Below are 14730 nucleotides of genomic sequence, written 5' to 3'. Positions count from 1 at the left end.
TAATTTTAATTTTGTTCATTGTTTTTAAATATCTATGCTTTTAAAACCAATAAGCAAAATAAAAATTACCAGAAAAAATCATTTAAAAATCTATTTATCTTCTGAGTTAATTTAAAATAATATTTATTAAAATAAAGAACTGAACAAACAAAGTGACCCACTGACAGTTCCAGACGCCAAGGGCTCTTTTCAATTCTTTCTAAATATCTTTAATTATCCGAGACGTTCAGAAACAATTGAAAAAGTACTTTGAATCCAGAGCTAATTGTGGGTCAGTGGGATTGTCTGACGTGATCTGTCTGTGGGGCAGATTCCTCTCATAGACTGTTCCACTTTGCAGGGCTTTACATTTGTTTGGAGAGCATGTAGTTACAGGACTGGATCAGACATAATTCAGTTCATTGCTAACCACATTATTAATCTATCTCAAACTGCAGAAATTTGTTTCAGAAATAATTTCTTGAGCACTTTGAAGTGCTAAATCTTTATTCAGTATAGCTTTAAAAAGTGATAGAAAAAATTGATGGAAGAAAAAGTCATGATCGACAGCACATGACGTTCATGAGTTACGTCAAGGGATGGACTGGCAAAAGTTCTGAAAAGCTTATTAGAAATTCTCAGATTAAAGTCAGATGGAAGACCATGATTGCCCACGTCATACAACACAGCACATAATGATGATGATATACACACATAGAGATCAAAATCAGGTTTAATATCGCCGGTACATGTCGTGAAATTTGTTAACTTAGTGGCAGCAGTATAATACAATGCATGATAATATAGGGAAAAAAAGTAAATCGATTACACTACGTATATATATGTATATTAAATAGTTAAGTTAAAAATAGTGCAAAACAGAAATAATAAAGAAAGTGAGATGGTGTCTGAGGGTTCAATGTCCATTTAGGAATTGAATGGCAGAGAGGAAGACGCTGTTCCTGAATCGCTGAGTGTCTGTCTCAGGCATCTGTACCTCCTTCCTGATGGTAACAATGAGAAGAGAGCATGTCCTGGGTGGCGGGGGTCCTTAATAATGGACTCCATCTTTCTGAGGCTCTGCTCTTTGAAGATGTCTTGGATACTACGAAGGCTAGTACCCGAGTCGGAGCTGACTAGTTTTACAGCTTTCCATTGCTTCTTTCAATCCTATGCAGTAGCCCCCCTCCCCCATACCAGACACCGATGCAGCCTGTCAGCACGATCTCTATGGTACATCTGCAGAAGTTTTAGGTGACAAATTAAATCTCCTCAAACTCTTAATGAAATATAACCACTGTCTTGCAGATTAATAAGATTAAGATTACAAGAGGCAGAAGATGGTTAAAATCATTCTGGCCATGGTGGCATTTCAAAAACAAGAGGGCATAGATTCAAGGTGCAGGGTAGCAGTTTAAGGGGGTTCTGAGGGAAAAGTTTTTTTTTATGCAAAGAGTGGTTGATACCTGGACCGCTCTGCCAGAGGAATAGTGGACATAGATAGAATAATTATGTTTAAGAGTCATCTAAAGAGACACTTTAATAGGTCAGGCATAGAAGGATATGGACATAATACAAGCAAATGGGACTAGAGTAGATGGTGAAAAGGACAATATGGACAAGGTGGACAAGGGGCACATTTCTGTGCTGGGTAACTCTAATAGAACCAACCTCTACACTTGTGGATTTCTTTCTCTCATTTGCAAAGTCAATGTCAGCCACTTGATTAAATGATCTCACATTCTTTGGGAGACTTACTATAAGTTGAAACAATATAGAAACCCATTTTAAAAGGACATACTCATTATTGACCTAGATGTAATGACTGCATCTTCAAATGGTTGCTTCTTAACAATGAGCTCTGCAGAAAGATGAGCTCAGAAATTAGACAGACCAGGCTGTGAAACATATGTGGAGAATGCTTCAGAGAAATTTCAAATGCTTAATGACCTTTCACTTACCAACTTTTTGACTGACTATGGATTTATTATCGGCTGCTTTTTGTTTATTTATTTTTGTTTATTTTTGTTCCCAGATTCTGTTTTGTATTCCAGACTTGGGACGGCATGGTAGTGTAGTGGTTGGCACACTATTACAGCGCCAGCAAACCGGGCTCAATTGCTGATGCCACTTGTAGAGAGCCTGTACATTCTCCCCGTGACTGCCTGGGTTTCCTCCGGGTGCTCTGGTTTCCTCCCACAGTCCAAGTCTGTACAGCTGAGTAGGTTAATTGGTCACATGGGTGTAATTGGTTGGCGTGGGCTTGTTGGGTCAGAGAGTCCTGTTACTGAGCTGTATCTCTAAAAATAATTCAACATGGATTACAAAATTGATTACCTCTGGCCCATTTTCCTCTAATATGTTAATTGAATGACATCTGGGGGTTGTGGGGTATGCAGCAGAGCCCACATTTTGATACCATCTCAAACATGTACATTTGCTGTGGAGTGTTTGGTGCAGGTCCCTCTTGCCCTTAGGGTTCCAATGTGTCTGTAAAGCCTGTGAGATTTATTGCCTCCTTCTCTGGCTGGATTCCATGTTTTCACCGGGATCCCAAACTGCTCTCCCGCCTCCCTCATTGTGATTTCATGTTCCACTTTCATTTTCTATCAGCTTCCATCTTCAGACCTTCGTCACCTCCAGCCTTCACCTAGACCAAAAGAGTAGAGGGGAAATAGCCAGCATAGAGAAGTGGGGGAGAGGGGCGCAGCAAGATCTGGCAAGTGATCGGTGGATCCAGTCGAGGAAGGGTGATAGGCAGATCGACTAGGGAGGGAAGGATGGGAATAAAGAGAGAATCTAGGAGATGTTTGGTGGATGCAACCAAGAGCTGTGCTCCTGCTCTTCCACTGCACTCTCAACTCTTGCATCCCCAAACCAGTGCTAAAACCCATCAATTCTATTTGTCACACAATTTCCATTGAAAATAACCCCATATGGATGCGTCATGGCTTGGTTTACCAACTGTTCTGCCCAAATTGCTTACTTACTGCCCATTATGCTGCTGGTATTCAGGGCAGCAATGAAGGTCCTCCATCTCAGACTGCATAGAAGGGTTCTTCATTGCTGTTTCTGTAACATTGTGGACTGGTGGGCCACTCTTAGTCCTGGCCTCTACCCTTTGACCTGCTTGGGATGGGTGACCCTACCAAGAGCCAAAGCACCAGGCTCTGACTCCAGCCAACATAGCTCTCCAGATCATTGAGGCATGCAATATTTCAAACCCTACGACAAAGGTCGTGGTCCTGTTGGACGTATTCTGTCCAAGACTGAAAACAATTTGAGAAAATTATGTGTTCAGTCTAGTCCATTGTGAAAGCCAGCCTTCCCTCTACTGAATTGGTCTACAGTTCCCTCTGCTTCAGGAAAATGGCCAACATGATGAGAAAACCCTCGCACCCTGGTCATTCTCAGAAGATACAGAAGCCTGAGGGCACATAACACCAGACTCAAGGACAACTTCTATCCTGCTTTTATAAAACTCTTGAACAAACCTCCTGTACAATGATGAACTGCTGATTTTTCTATCTAACTCATTGTATGTTGTGGAATCGACAGTACCATGGAAAGATGGTGTCGAAGAAGCTTATGAGAGGAAAAAGACCAAGTACTCTGAACTGGCAACTGAAGCTGCCCAGAATGGCTGGAAGACCAAGATTTTCCCTGTAGTATTGGGATGCAGAAGATTCGTTGCTACATCTATGACCAGTCTACTGAAGAAGATGGGGGTGAGGGGTCACTCCCTCCAACAAGCAATCAAGTCCTTGTCAAATGCAGCAGAAGAAAGCAGCAATTGGATTTGGATTAAAAGGAAAGACAACAACTGGGCTGCAAGATGAAGATAGGAGGGTATGAGGGGGGGTGTATCGGGGATACCAGGTAGCACCGTCGAGCCCTCTGGAGATGTCATGGGCTTATCAACGAAACGTCAAAGAAGGAGGGTGCCCACCTGATGACCTCGATGACGTACCTACCCTCCCTCCCTGTCACCACTCCAAGCCCACTGCCAACATCGAGAGTGCCAACTTACCACAGGGATTGAAACATCAAGTCCTAGTAGCTCTACTCTACTAACCCCTGCACCTTATTTGACTGCCTACACTGCACTTCCTCTATATTCTACATTCTGTTACGGTTTCCCCTCTGTGCGCTTGTGTTTAGAATGATCTGTCTGGATGGTATTCAGGCAAAGCTTTTTACTGTATCTCAGGACATGTGATAATAAACCAATTATTGATTCCTTCTGTAGGAGCCATGTACCTGTTTTCTATCTGAATTGTATTTTGTGTTAATTATGTTTATTATGGGTAGTTAGTCATGTGGGTTGGGGGTGGTAGAAACAAAGAGTTTAGTTAGGTATTCATGCTTTGTTTTTGGGGTGCTAGTCTAGTTAGTCTAGAGCTGGGAGTGAGCTAGAGGTGGTATCTTTTTTGTTGACCACTTAGGATCACTTAAGACCACTTAATTACATTTAAGAAAGCTTAAGCATGCTTAAAGTTGCTTGAATAGACTTAAATATGTTTGAAATTTCTTGAATACATTTAAGAGCACTTGACTTAAGTATGTTTAATATGCTGAGACCGTTCATTTTTTTATATCACGAGTTTTAGTTTCATTAGCTTTTACCACTTCAAGATTGTTTGTTTTGCTAATTTCTTAATAGAAGATTGAATGTATTCTTCGACTTTGGAACCCTGTTATTGGATTGAAGAGCATGTCAAACAGGATCAACACTCCCCCAGTCCACTGTTGATTTGTTCGAGTATCTGCAACATTTTCCAAATATTCATCTCCCCACAGAAACCCCAATCCAGACCAACCATCTGCCACTTGAACCTCACAGTTCAGCGCTCACCCCAAAAAATGACCCATTTGACTACCTGCCCCCTTTATATTTTATTTTACTTAGAGATACAGCTGGAACAGGCCCTTCTGCCCCATTGAGTTGCACATCCTGCAACCCACTGATTTAACCCCTAGCCTAATCACAGAGTAATTTACAATGACCAATTAACCTACCAACCGGTTCATCTTTGGACTGCAGGAAGACACTGGAGCAGCTGGAGAAAACCCACACTCACAAAGGAGGAACATAGAAACTTAATTACAGTGGACATCATAGTTAGGCTCCAAACTCCAGTATCTGAGCTGTAATACCATCGTGCTAACTGCTATACTACCATGGCACCCTCAACATCTCTGAAATCCCAACCCTTCTCTATCAAGACTCAGATCTCAAATGATTTGATTTCCATCATGAAGTGTCTTGGCCTGAAACATTGACGCTTTAGTCCTCTCTATGGATTCTGCTTGTGCCGCTGAGTTCTTCCAGCATTTTGTGTGTGTTTTGCTCTGGATTTCCAGCATCTGCAGAATCACTTTGTTCTCATCTGATTTCCCTTCTGTGTTTGCACTGGGCAATGTTGTCTTCAATCTCACGCTCTACTTAATTTTGCTGAGATGAACCTTTGAACAAAACTAAAGCAGATAGCATTCACTTTCTAGGCATTAATAATTTAATTCTGGCCCATTAATGTTCTAGCATCTAGTACAAAATGCTAAGTAGCCATTAATATCATTTAGAGAAAAATCAGTTTAAACACGAAGATGCAATATTAAAATGCAACCAGGGCTGACACTTTAACAGTCAGCCATAACTATTGTTAACAACGTCAAATGTCTTTACAATGACAGCCTTACTAAAACAAATGGTAAAATGTTGACAGGCTTCTCGCCTATTAAACAACGTTGGCCATACGGACTTTGACATTCAAGTTAATTATTTACTTCCAGTTTCTCCAAATTCATTTAATTTTAATGGAGACACCGAGCCATGCATGATTTCCCTGACATTGTCAGTCAGCAACTCCTCCAGGGCTTAGAATACCAGAAAATGTTATACATATAAAACAATAATTATCTGCAATTTTAATTTCCTTCTCCTTGCTGTCTAGAGGACTTTGCTGCGTGCAAAAAGACTGCTGCCTTTCTCATAAAAGATGCTTTGAGATATTCCTGAGAGATACAATAAAGCATTGCACAAATGTACTAATTTATTAAAAGCAACCAATGGCTAATATCTCTTCCGAAGCAGAGTGACAAGTGAACAAATTTGCTTTAGAAAATCGCGTTCGCTCAAAACCACATGCTAAAATAACACTCTGCCAACTTGCCAGTTTTTTTTCCGCAGTTAGATATTATCTGATCAAACATTGCAGTTAGCCCCCCTCCCCACCACCTTCTATCTATTACCTCAGCCACCGCACAGCACTGCAAACACGTCAGAACACTTTTTTATAATGCTGTTTACATTGTAAATACATGTATTTATGCATTTTTGTACACTTATTCCATATCTGAACTTGTAACTTTATTTTTATTCTTCATAATTGTTGAATATTATTGTTTTTCTGTTGCACATGTTGCCAACGCACCACAGCAAATTCCTAATACATGTAAATTTACACTCAATGGCCTTCTTTATTAGGCACCTCCTGTACCTTCTAAAGTGGTCACTGACTGTACAGTATGTTCATGGTCTTCTGGTGCTTGTAGCCCATCCACTTCAACATTTGATATGTTGTGTGTTCAGGGATGCTCTTCTGCACATCACTGTTGTAACGCGTGGTTATTTGAGTTACTGCCGCCTTGAACCAGTCTGGCCATTCTCCTCTGACCGCTCTCATTAATGGGCATTTTTGCCCACAGAACTGCCACTTACTGCATGTTTTTATTTTGTTTCTTGCAGCATTCTCTGTAAGCTCTAGAGACTGCTGTGCATGAAAATCCCCAGGAGATTGGAAGTTTTTGAGATATTCAAACCACCCCGTCTGGCACCAACAATCCTTCCATGGTCAAAGTAATTTAGATCACATTTATATCCCATTCCGATGTCTGGTCTGAACAACAACTGGACCTCACCTACCTGTCCCGGTTCTCCAAGATCCCCCTGTATCTCTAACTATTCAATTTCCTGCCAATCATCATGTATTCCAGTAGTTCCCAAACCTTTTTGGGTTACAGTCTCCTTGGTCCCAGACCACATCCCCAGCATCCCCTCTCAATTTCTGACCATTACTTAAAATCTATAAAGAATTTTGAACCATGATGCACAGTGAAAGAAAATAGGGACTGCAAATAATTGTGAAAATTATTCAAATCTATTTAAAGCTACAAATAAAATTATTTCTTTATTTAATTACAGTAAAAATAATTGCCACGAAATTAGTAGTCCAACTATTCATTACTTCATTGCTTGTTCGCCTTTCAATGAGATGGATGGGCTTAGCGCAGTGATGTCAGCTTCTCAACATCAGGATGAATGTCATTCTGAAGTAGTCTCAGTTCCCCATGTTCAGTAATTTGCCGTCTCTTTCATCGCTTTGAAAGAAGTTGAATAACTGCACTGAAACTTGCTCCACTAAATACGATGTTGGAAAGGCAATATAGAACATCTTGACCTTTTTTCCACAGTGCAGAATAGAATTGAGAGATTTCTTACTGCAACAAAAAATCTCCATATGAGTTTTTGAACTTTGGCTTAAGCTCAAAGTAATTTTGTAGCGAGATCAGTTCTTCCTCCATCCTTCTGTTAATTCCTCTTTACAAGTGTTCAGGAATGGATTTATTACCCAATCTGGAACTTAGACTGAGATGAGATCCTGAAATCTCTCTGATATGTCTTTATGCAGCTCGTGCAGGCGGGCACAGTATACTTGAAGATCATCTGGTACTCCTTCTTTTCCTTCTAACTCAGAGAGGCTTGGAAATTGGAAAAGGTCAAGACAGTGAATGTTGCACTTAAATAGCGTTAACTTGGACAGAAATGTGGAGACGACTGATTTGACTTTGTTAGGTTTCACATCATTTCCTTGCAAATGAAGACAGATTTCATTAAACTTTGCTGATAATTCTGGCAAATGAGCAATCTCATGTCTAATTTTAGTGGGTTGATTACTGAATGAAGCAACTGAGTCTTTTAAGAATTTTATCGGTTTCAAAGAGCGCATAAAAACATCTCAGAGTTCTCAGAGTTTCCTTTTGAGAGCCATCTGACTTCTGTGTGCAACAGCGAGTGTTCAAAATGTTCATCATTTTCAATACAAAACTCTCAAAATAGTCTAGAATCGAGAGCATGGGACTTGATTTTAATTATCATTGCGATAACAATAATGATTTGTGCAGCTGATCACTTAGGTGTTTTTGGGGCAAGATGTTGTGTGTAAATTACACAGAGAATGATAAATATGTTAAGTACAGCTTTTTCCAAGGAAGTACTAATATCACGGTGGCATCCTGTCATTAACTGTGTCCCATCTCTTGTGTAAGCAAGAATATTGGTAAGCGGAAATGTCCTTTTCTTTGAAAAATTATTCCTCAATCCAAACTATCGACTCTCTTTTCATATCTGTTTCTAGTTCACTTGCAAATAACAACTCTTGAACCATGCTTTAATCTTTCATAAAGCAAACATAACCAAGAAGCTAAGCAAAGTTGAGCAAATTCTCTCGTCCTAATTATGTTGCACAAAGTGTCTTCCACATTCTCAGACATTTCATCTATTCATCTTTGAACAGAGTTGTTGTTAGGCAGGATTGCTTTAATTATTTGTCTGGTGACTTATGCAAAACCATACTCAGAACCTCACTTACTGCTGGCAAAGTAAGTTCTTCTCCAATTATATGGGCTCTCCAGATTTAGCAATTATATAATTGCTTGGTGCTGGTATAACTCCATATTTCAGATACACCACACTATACTGACTACACCTCTTTTTTGTGTGGTCAGCTTCTGCCATTTTCATTATGGATTAACGACCATGGTCAATCGCCTATTGTTAAGTCCAACCTCAAGTGCTGAAATGGCGGTAGGCATGTTCATGAAACTAGTACGTAACTCTTTAATATGTAACATTTCATTCTTAATATCAAATGCACAATGGTGACATGAAATGACATGTTATTCCAAAAGGAATCCTTAACACCAAACTTAAACCACAGAATACGGCAATGCTCTATTTAGAATGAAGCTTTGAAAGAAATTTTGGTGCTCTCTTGTTTTAAGTGTGGAAAGAATACCACAGAGAGGCATTACCTGGTATCATGTTCTGGGTAATCCATTTCCTTCTGCCTTCAGATTTCTTAACAGTCCAAAAACACTACCTCTCTGTTCCTTTCCTGCGCTCTTTTTGTAATTTATAGTACATTTTTTTAGTATTATTAAGGGTTCCACCCATCCACCCAGCATCCCCTTTGACTTTCTACCATCAGGCAGGAGACTACAATGTATAAAGACAAGAACGGTCAGAGTGGGAAACGGTTTCTTCCCTCAGGCCCTTAGGCTTTTGAGCACCCTGCCGCATTGTATTTGAAGTGTCACCAGTTAATTTGTTCTGTAGCCAACAATATTTAATTTATTCCCTTTACTTTGTTTATTTATGTGTATTTCATTTGTAGATTTTACTCTTACTTTAATGTTATTGTGTGTTCTATGTGTACTACTGTGCTTTACACCCTGGTCTGGAGAAATGTCTCATTTGACAGTATACATGTACATAGTTAAATGACAATAAACTTGCCTTGACTTTTATGTCTTGCACAGTACAGCTCCCACAAAATAACAAATTTTGTGATGTACATCAGTGATAAAAAAAAATGTTGATTCTGATACACAAATATGAGAAACATCCATGGACGATGAATCCTAAAGATAAAACCTCACATGACCCCGTACATTAGAAGTAAAGCCCTCCCCCGCTCAGCACGTCCACATGAAACACTGTCGTAGGACAGCAGCATCCATCATTGGAGATCCTCACCACCCAGGCCACGCTCCTTTCTCGCGACTGCCATCAGGTAGAACATACAAGACCCTCAGGAATCGCACCATGTTCAGGAACAGCTAATACCCCACAACCATCAGGCTGTTGAACAAAAGGGGATAACTACACTCATTTGCCAATCCACTGAGACGTCCCCACAACCAGTGATCTACTTTTAAGGACCCCTTATGTTGTTATCTCATGTTCTTATTATTTATTAATATATTTGGGGACTGGTGAGTCCTGGGCTGAATGTCCTGCTCATTTAAGGAAGTTGAAACATCTTCTGTAACTTCTCCTTTCCAGGTGTTATGGCTTCTCCTACATTACTGTGCCTATAGCAACACCTTCATGTGTTGTCCCTGTTCTTATTGAGTTTGTCGTGTCATGGCACAACTGAGTGTCCAGCGGGCAGGCTGGGCTCATCAACCTTATCTGGCAGCCAGCCTAGGAGATTCCAAACCCGGGTAGATGGGACTTATTGGCCTTGCCTATTCAGTGTGTCTAGAAGGAAAACTCCGATACTCAACCTACAGCCTTGCGGACGTCGCAGCTCGCTGTGCCATTGTGGAACATTCCTCGGCCTACAGAGCGGAATCAGTCCACACGCACCAATCCTCACAATAAACATGCGCAGTGCAAGTAGGGAGCAAAGCAATGGAGAATTTATTTTCCCTCCTGATCTTCACAAGTGAAGAACCAGACATCATTAATATGTTTCGCATTTGCAGCTTGTTGTCTTCTGCACTCCAGTTAATCTTTCATTGATCCTGTTATAGATTCAGGACTCAAAGTAGATTAAAAGAATGTATAAATTATACATTCTTGAGATTTCTCTGCTTACAGGCAGCCACAAAACAAGAGGCCCAAAAGAACCCAATCAAAAAAAATTAAAGACCAACACCCAATGTGCAGAGAAAGAGGAAAAAAACCCACAAATCATGCAAACAAGAGAAGCGATCAACAGCATTCTGAACCAGATTGAGTCCTTAGATCTGAATCCCTGGAGCAGCCAGAAGTAGGCCCAAAGCCTCAGGCTCAGGTCATCCTATTAGCGGAGCAAATCGCTGCAAAGTTCGTAGACACGAAGCACATAGCTGGGGCAGCCTCACAGCGAAATTGGCCCAACCCTTACCTCTGGTCCACGAAACACTGCCTTTCCAGTCTATCTGGGCTGGTATTTCAATTGTGCAAACAGCAGACTGTGCCTCGAATTAGGACCCAGGCCCTGCCGCAGCGAAGCATCCTGGGCCTAGACCTCGCAACCCAGCCCGAAGCTGCTCTCGACCTCTCCAAACCAGCTCAGCGCTAAGAGAGATCCAGCCTCACACTCGGGTTAGCTGAATGGGCATCGAAAACCCTGCCTTGCCTTCTCCACTCTGAATAGCTCAATCCAACTTCTATAGATTTGCAGAGCACGCCTTTAGGAAGATGAATCTCAGGGTTCTATATAGTGACATATATTTACTTTGATAATAAAGTTTACTTTAAACTTTGAAATATTGTACAACATAATTGCAATCTACATTGAATATCAGACCTCCATTAATCTAAAAAAAATGCTTGTTGGATTTTGTCAACATTTTAAATTCAAAGAAGTGAAATTTGATACAATTAAGTATTACTTTTATCCTGTAAACTCTCTAAATCTTGAAAGCACACAGGTAGCTTCTGCATAAAAGCCACCACTTCTTGAGGGTGTTTTATGTCATCACAAAGGCACTGCCCCCCTTTCTGATGTCAATGACCAGTTCTCTTGTTGATATTGAGAGATAGCTTGTTGTCATGACACCAAGTCACTAAGCTTCTCTCTCCTTCCTGTCCTCTGACTCATCGCTACTTGAGCTGCGGCCCACGACAGAGGAATCATCTGCAAATTTGTACATGGAGTTGGAGCCACATTTGAACACGCGGTAGCTGTTGTGTGCTTCTTCAACAATCTTTGCATTTTCATTTTTGGAATAGAATATGGGTGGGGGTGGTGGTGGCAGAAGTTAAAATGGCATATAAAGGTTACTTTTAAACGCAACAGACTGTGCCTTCTGTAAAAATTTTTAAGAACAATATTCAGGCTCCATCTTGGCCAGTAATGGGTTTAATGGTTGTCGTCCAGGAACTGAATTAATTCCCTCGCACAGTTAGCAAATAGTTTATTCCCTAGAGTAGCTCTTATTGACTCCAAGAGAGCAAAAGGTAAGCACATACCTTCTATTTCTAGTGCAATGCAAGAAGAAATAGGGTGCAGATTTAAAAATTCTACTCAGTGTCTCCATGATAATAACACTGGCAGCCGCTTAAGTAAAACAAATCCACTTAGTGTCCACTTTATTAAATAAACCTGTACACCTGCCCATTAATAATGCAAATATCAAATCAGCCGGTCATATGGCAGCAACTCAATGCATAAAAGTGGTTCAGTTGTTGTTTGGACCAAACATCAAAAAGGGGAAGAAATGTGATATAAGTAACTTTAACTGCGGAGTGATTGTTGGTGCCAGATGGGGTGGTTTGAGTATTTTAGAAACTGCCGATCTCCTGTGACCTTCACGTGCAACAGATTGCACAGCTCTAGAGCAGGGGTTCCCAACCTGAGGTCCATGGATACAATGCTTAATGATATTGGTCCATGGCATAAAAAGGTTTGGGAAACCCTGCTCTAGAGTTTACAGAGAATGGAGCAAAAAAAAAGAAATAAAAGAACAGTAAGTGGCATTTCTGTGGTTGAAAACACCTAGTTAATGAGAGAGGTCAGAGGAGAATGGCCAGACTGGTTCAAGCAGACCGGAAGGTAACGGTAACTCAAACAACCACACATTACAACAGTGATCTGCAGAAGAGCATCACACACAAAATGCTGGAGAATTCAGCAGGTCAGGCAGCATCTACGGAAATGAATAAACAGTTGAGAATTCAGGCCGAGACCCTTCTTCAGGACTAGGAACAAAGGGGGAAGACGCCAGATTAAAAAGGTTGGGGGAGTGAAAGGAAGCAGGCTAAAAAGTGATTGGGGAAGCCAGGTGGGTGGGAAAGGTCAAGGGCTGTAGATGAAATAATCTGAAAGGAGAGGAGTGTGGACCATAGGAGAAAGGGAAGGGGGAGGTGATCCAGGGAGAAGTAATAGGCAAGTGACAAACACGTCGGACCTTGAAGTGGATGGGCTACAGCAGTGGATTCTTTAGGTGTACCTAATAAAGTGGCCACTGAGTGCAATGCTTTGGTACCACTACAGTGTTTTAATATTTCAAAGAAGAGCCAGGACTATCATGCACAGAGGCTTCATTAGGAAATAATGCAAGAACTGGCAGCCATAAACACTTATGAATTGCATTGGTAGACCATTGTAAGACCGCCTGTTACAGAGAGCTTTTATTGTCACCAACACATAAATTGAATGTATTACTGCTCACGCAGCACCTTGCCACGCCCGTAATCAATCCAACAGTGTTGCAAAAGTGATCCAATCCCCAATGCTGACTGCAAATCATTTACCTGTCATCTCTGAACCTTGGAAACATCCCGGTAGCCTCTGCATAAATGCAGCAGATGTCTGACTGTGTATTTCATCATCAAAACCATTTTTTTTTGGCATTCTCATTTTGGAATAGAATACCGTGGAGGGGGTGGGGAGGGGGGCAGAGATTAAAATGGTGTGTAAAGCACAGGAGCACACCACAAATTATAGGAATGCTTGTGTCAGTATGCCTAACAGGTGGGAAGGTAACCGTGGGATGATTTGATAAATGAAATTATTTGTAACAGTGACGTGACTGAAGCTGGGATAAATTGGCAGTGGAAAGAAAACACTGTTCAGAATAGGCCTCAATAAACCGAGGCCCTTTCTTATAGCTCTTCATGATTTCAAAAATCCTCCCAAATGGTACATTTAACTATACACGTGCTCCTGTCACTGCCAACTACAAGTGGCAGCAAGACACTTTCATTTGGTAAATGTTGAATTTCGTAGTGAACCTGCTACAAAACAACGCAGGTTAACATACACGAGGTTTTTCAACCCATCGCCCTTTATAATATATTCCCTTTCTCCAAGCCCTTTACAGCATGCATTTACACATCACAATGTGTACTATACTGCAGGTACAGTATAAACAGAAAGTAGTCTAAAACATAAAGTGCTTCTACTTGGCTTTGCACAAAGTTCTAAATATCCATGGTTATACGGTTTTCTCAAACTCAGGTTTGGTGTAACAAATAGTTGGCGTTGGTTGGTTGGCATGCCGTTTTCTTTTGGTAGGAGGTTGGGTTCGTTTCTTATTCGTTCACCGCTTCTTTCTTCTCTTTTCCGTTGCTTGCTTCCGGTGCTGGTCCACACAAGAGCAAAGGCAGCAGCAGCACCACAATCCCCCGTCTTCAGAACTAGCTGCAACAAATTGAGAGAAACGTGCGTGAGTTAAAGGTGCGCATCGATCAGCAATGATTGGCTTCGGTGTCAGTTGGTGATTTATCAACAGGGTTTAAGAGAAAAACAACTTTTTTCATGCCGAGTACATATGACCTAGTATTGACTACCTGTGAGAGAGGGGAAACAGATTCAGTTAAAAGGGAGTGGGATAAGTACTCCAACACAAGAGATTCTGCAGGTGTTGGAAATCCAGAGAGCAACACACACAAAATGCTGGAGGAACTCAACAGATAAGGCAGTATTTATGGAGAGGAAAAAACAGTCAACGATTCAGACCGAGACCCTTCATCAGGACTTTGTATAATGACGAGCCTCGGCCTAAAACATCAACTGTTTATTCCTCTCCATACATACTGCCTCATCTGGTGAGTTCCTCTAGCATTTTTATGTGACATTTTTATGTACTTGACAAAGAATAGCCCTCCCAACCACAGAGCACTTCTACGTGAAATGCTGTCATAGGAAAGGAGCATCCATCATCAGAGATCCCCACCAGCCAGGACATGCTCTC

At 41.0% G+C, this 14730-nt stretch overlaps 1 protein-coding gene across 3 annotated transcripts in view; it reads right to left on the bottom strand.

Moving 5' to 3' along the window:
* Positions 1-12093: 12093 nt before the first annotated feature.
* The window catches only part of stk11 (serine/threonine kinase 11), a 136104-nt gene continuing 133467 nt past the window's right edge, over positions 12094-14730 (bottom strand). For 2 of the 3 annotated variants that reach the window (XM_072244645.1, XM_072244646.1), the window contains one exon: positions 12094-14177. In XM_072244645.1, coding sequence (XP_072100746.1) covers positions 14077-14177 — 101 coding nt within the window. In that variant the 3' untranslated portion in view covers positions 12094-14076. The remainder of the gene's footprint in view (positions 14178-14730) is intronic. The other variant, XM_072244644.1, reaches the window with a different exon arrangement.

Source organism: Mobula birostris, chromosome 26 (assembly GCF_030028105.1).
Source record: "Mobula birostris isolate sMobBir1 chromosome 26, sMobBir1.hap1, whole genome shotgun sequence".
Taxonomy (NCBI): domain Eukaryota; kingdom Metazoa; phylum Chordata; class Chondrichthyes; order Myliobatiformes; family Myliobatidae; genus Mobula; species Mobula birostris.
Note: the sequence above shows the minus strand (reverse complement) of the source record. Positions and strands in the feature narration are given on the sequence as shown.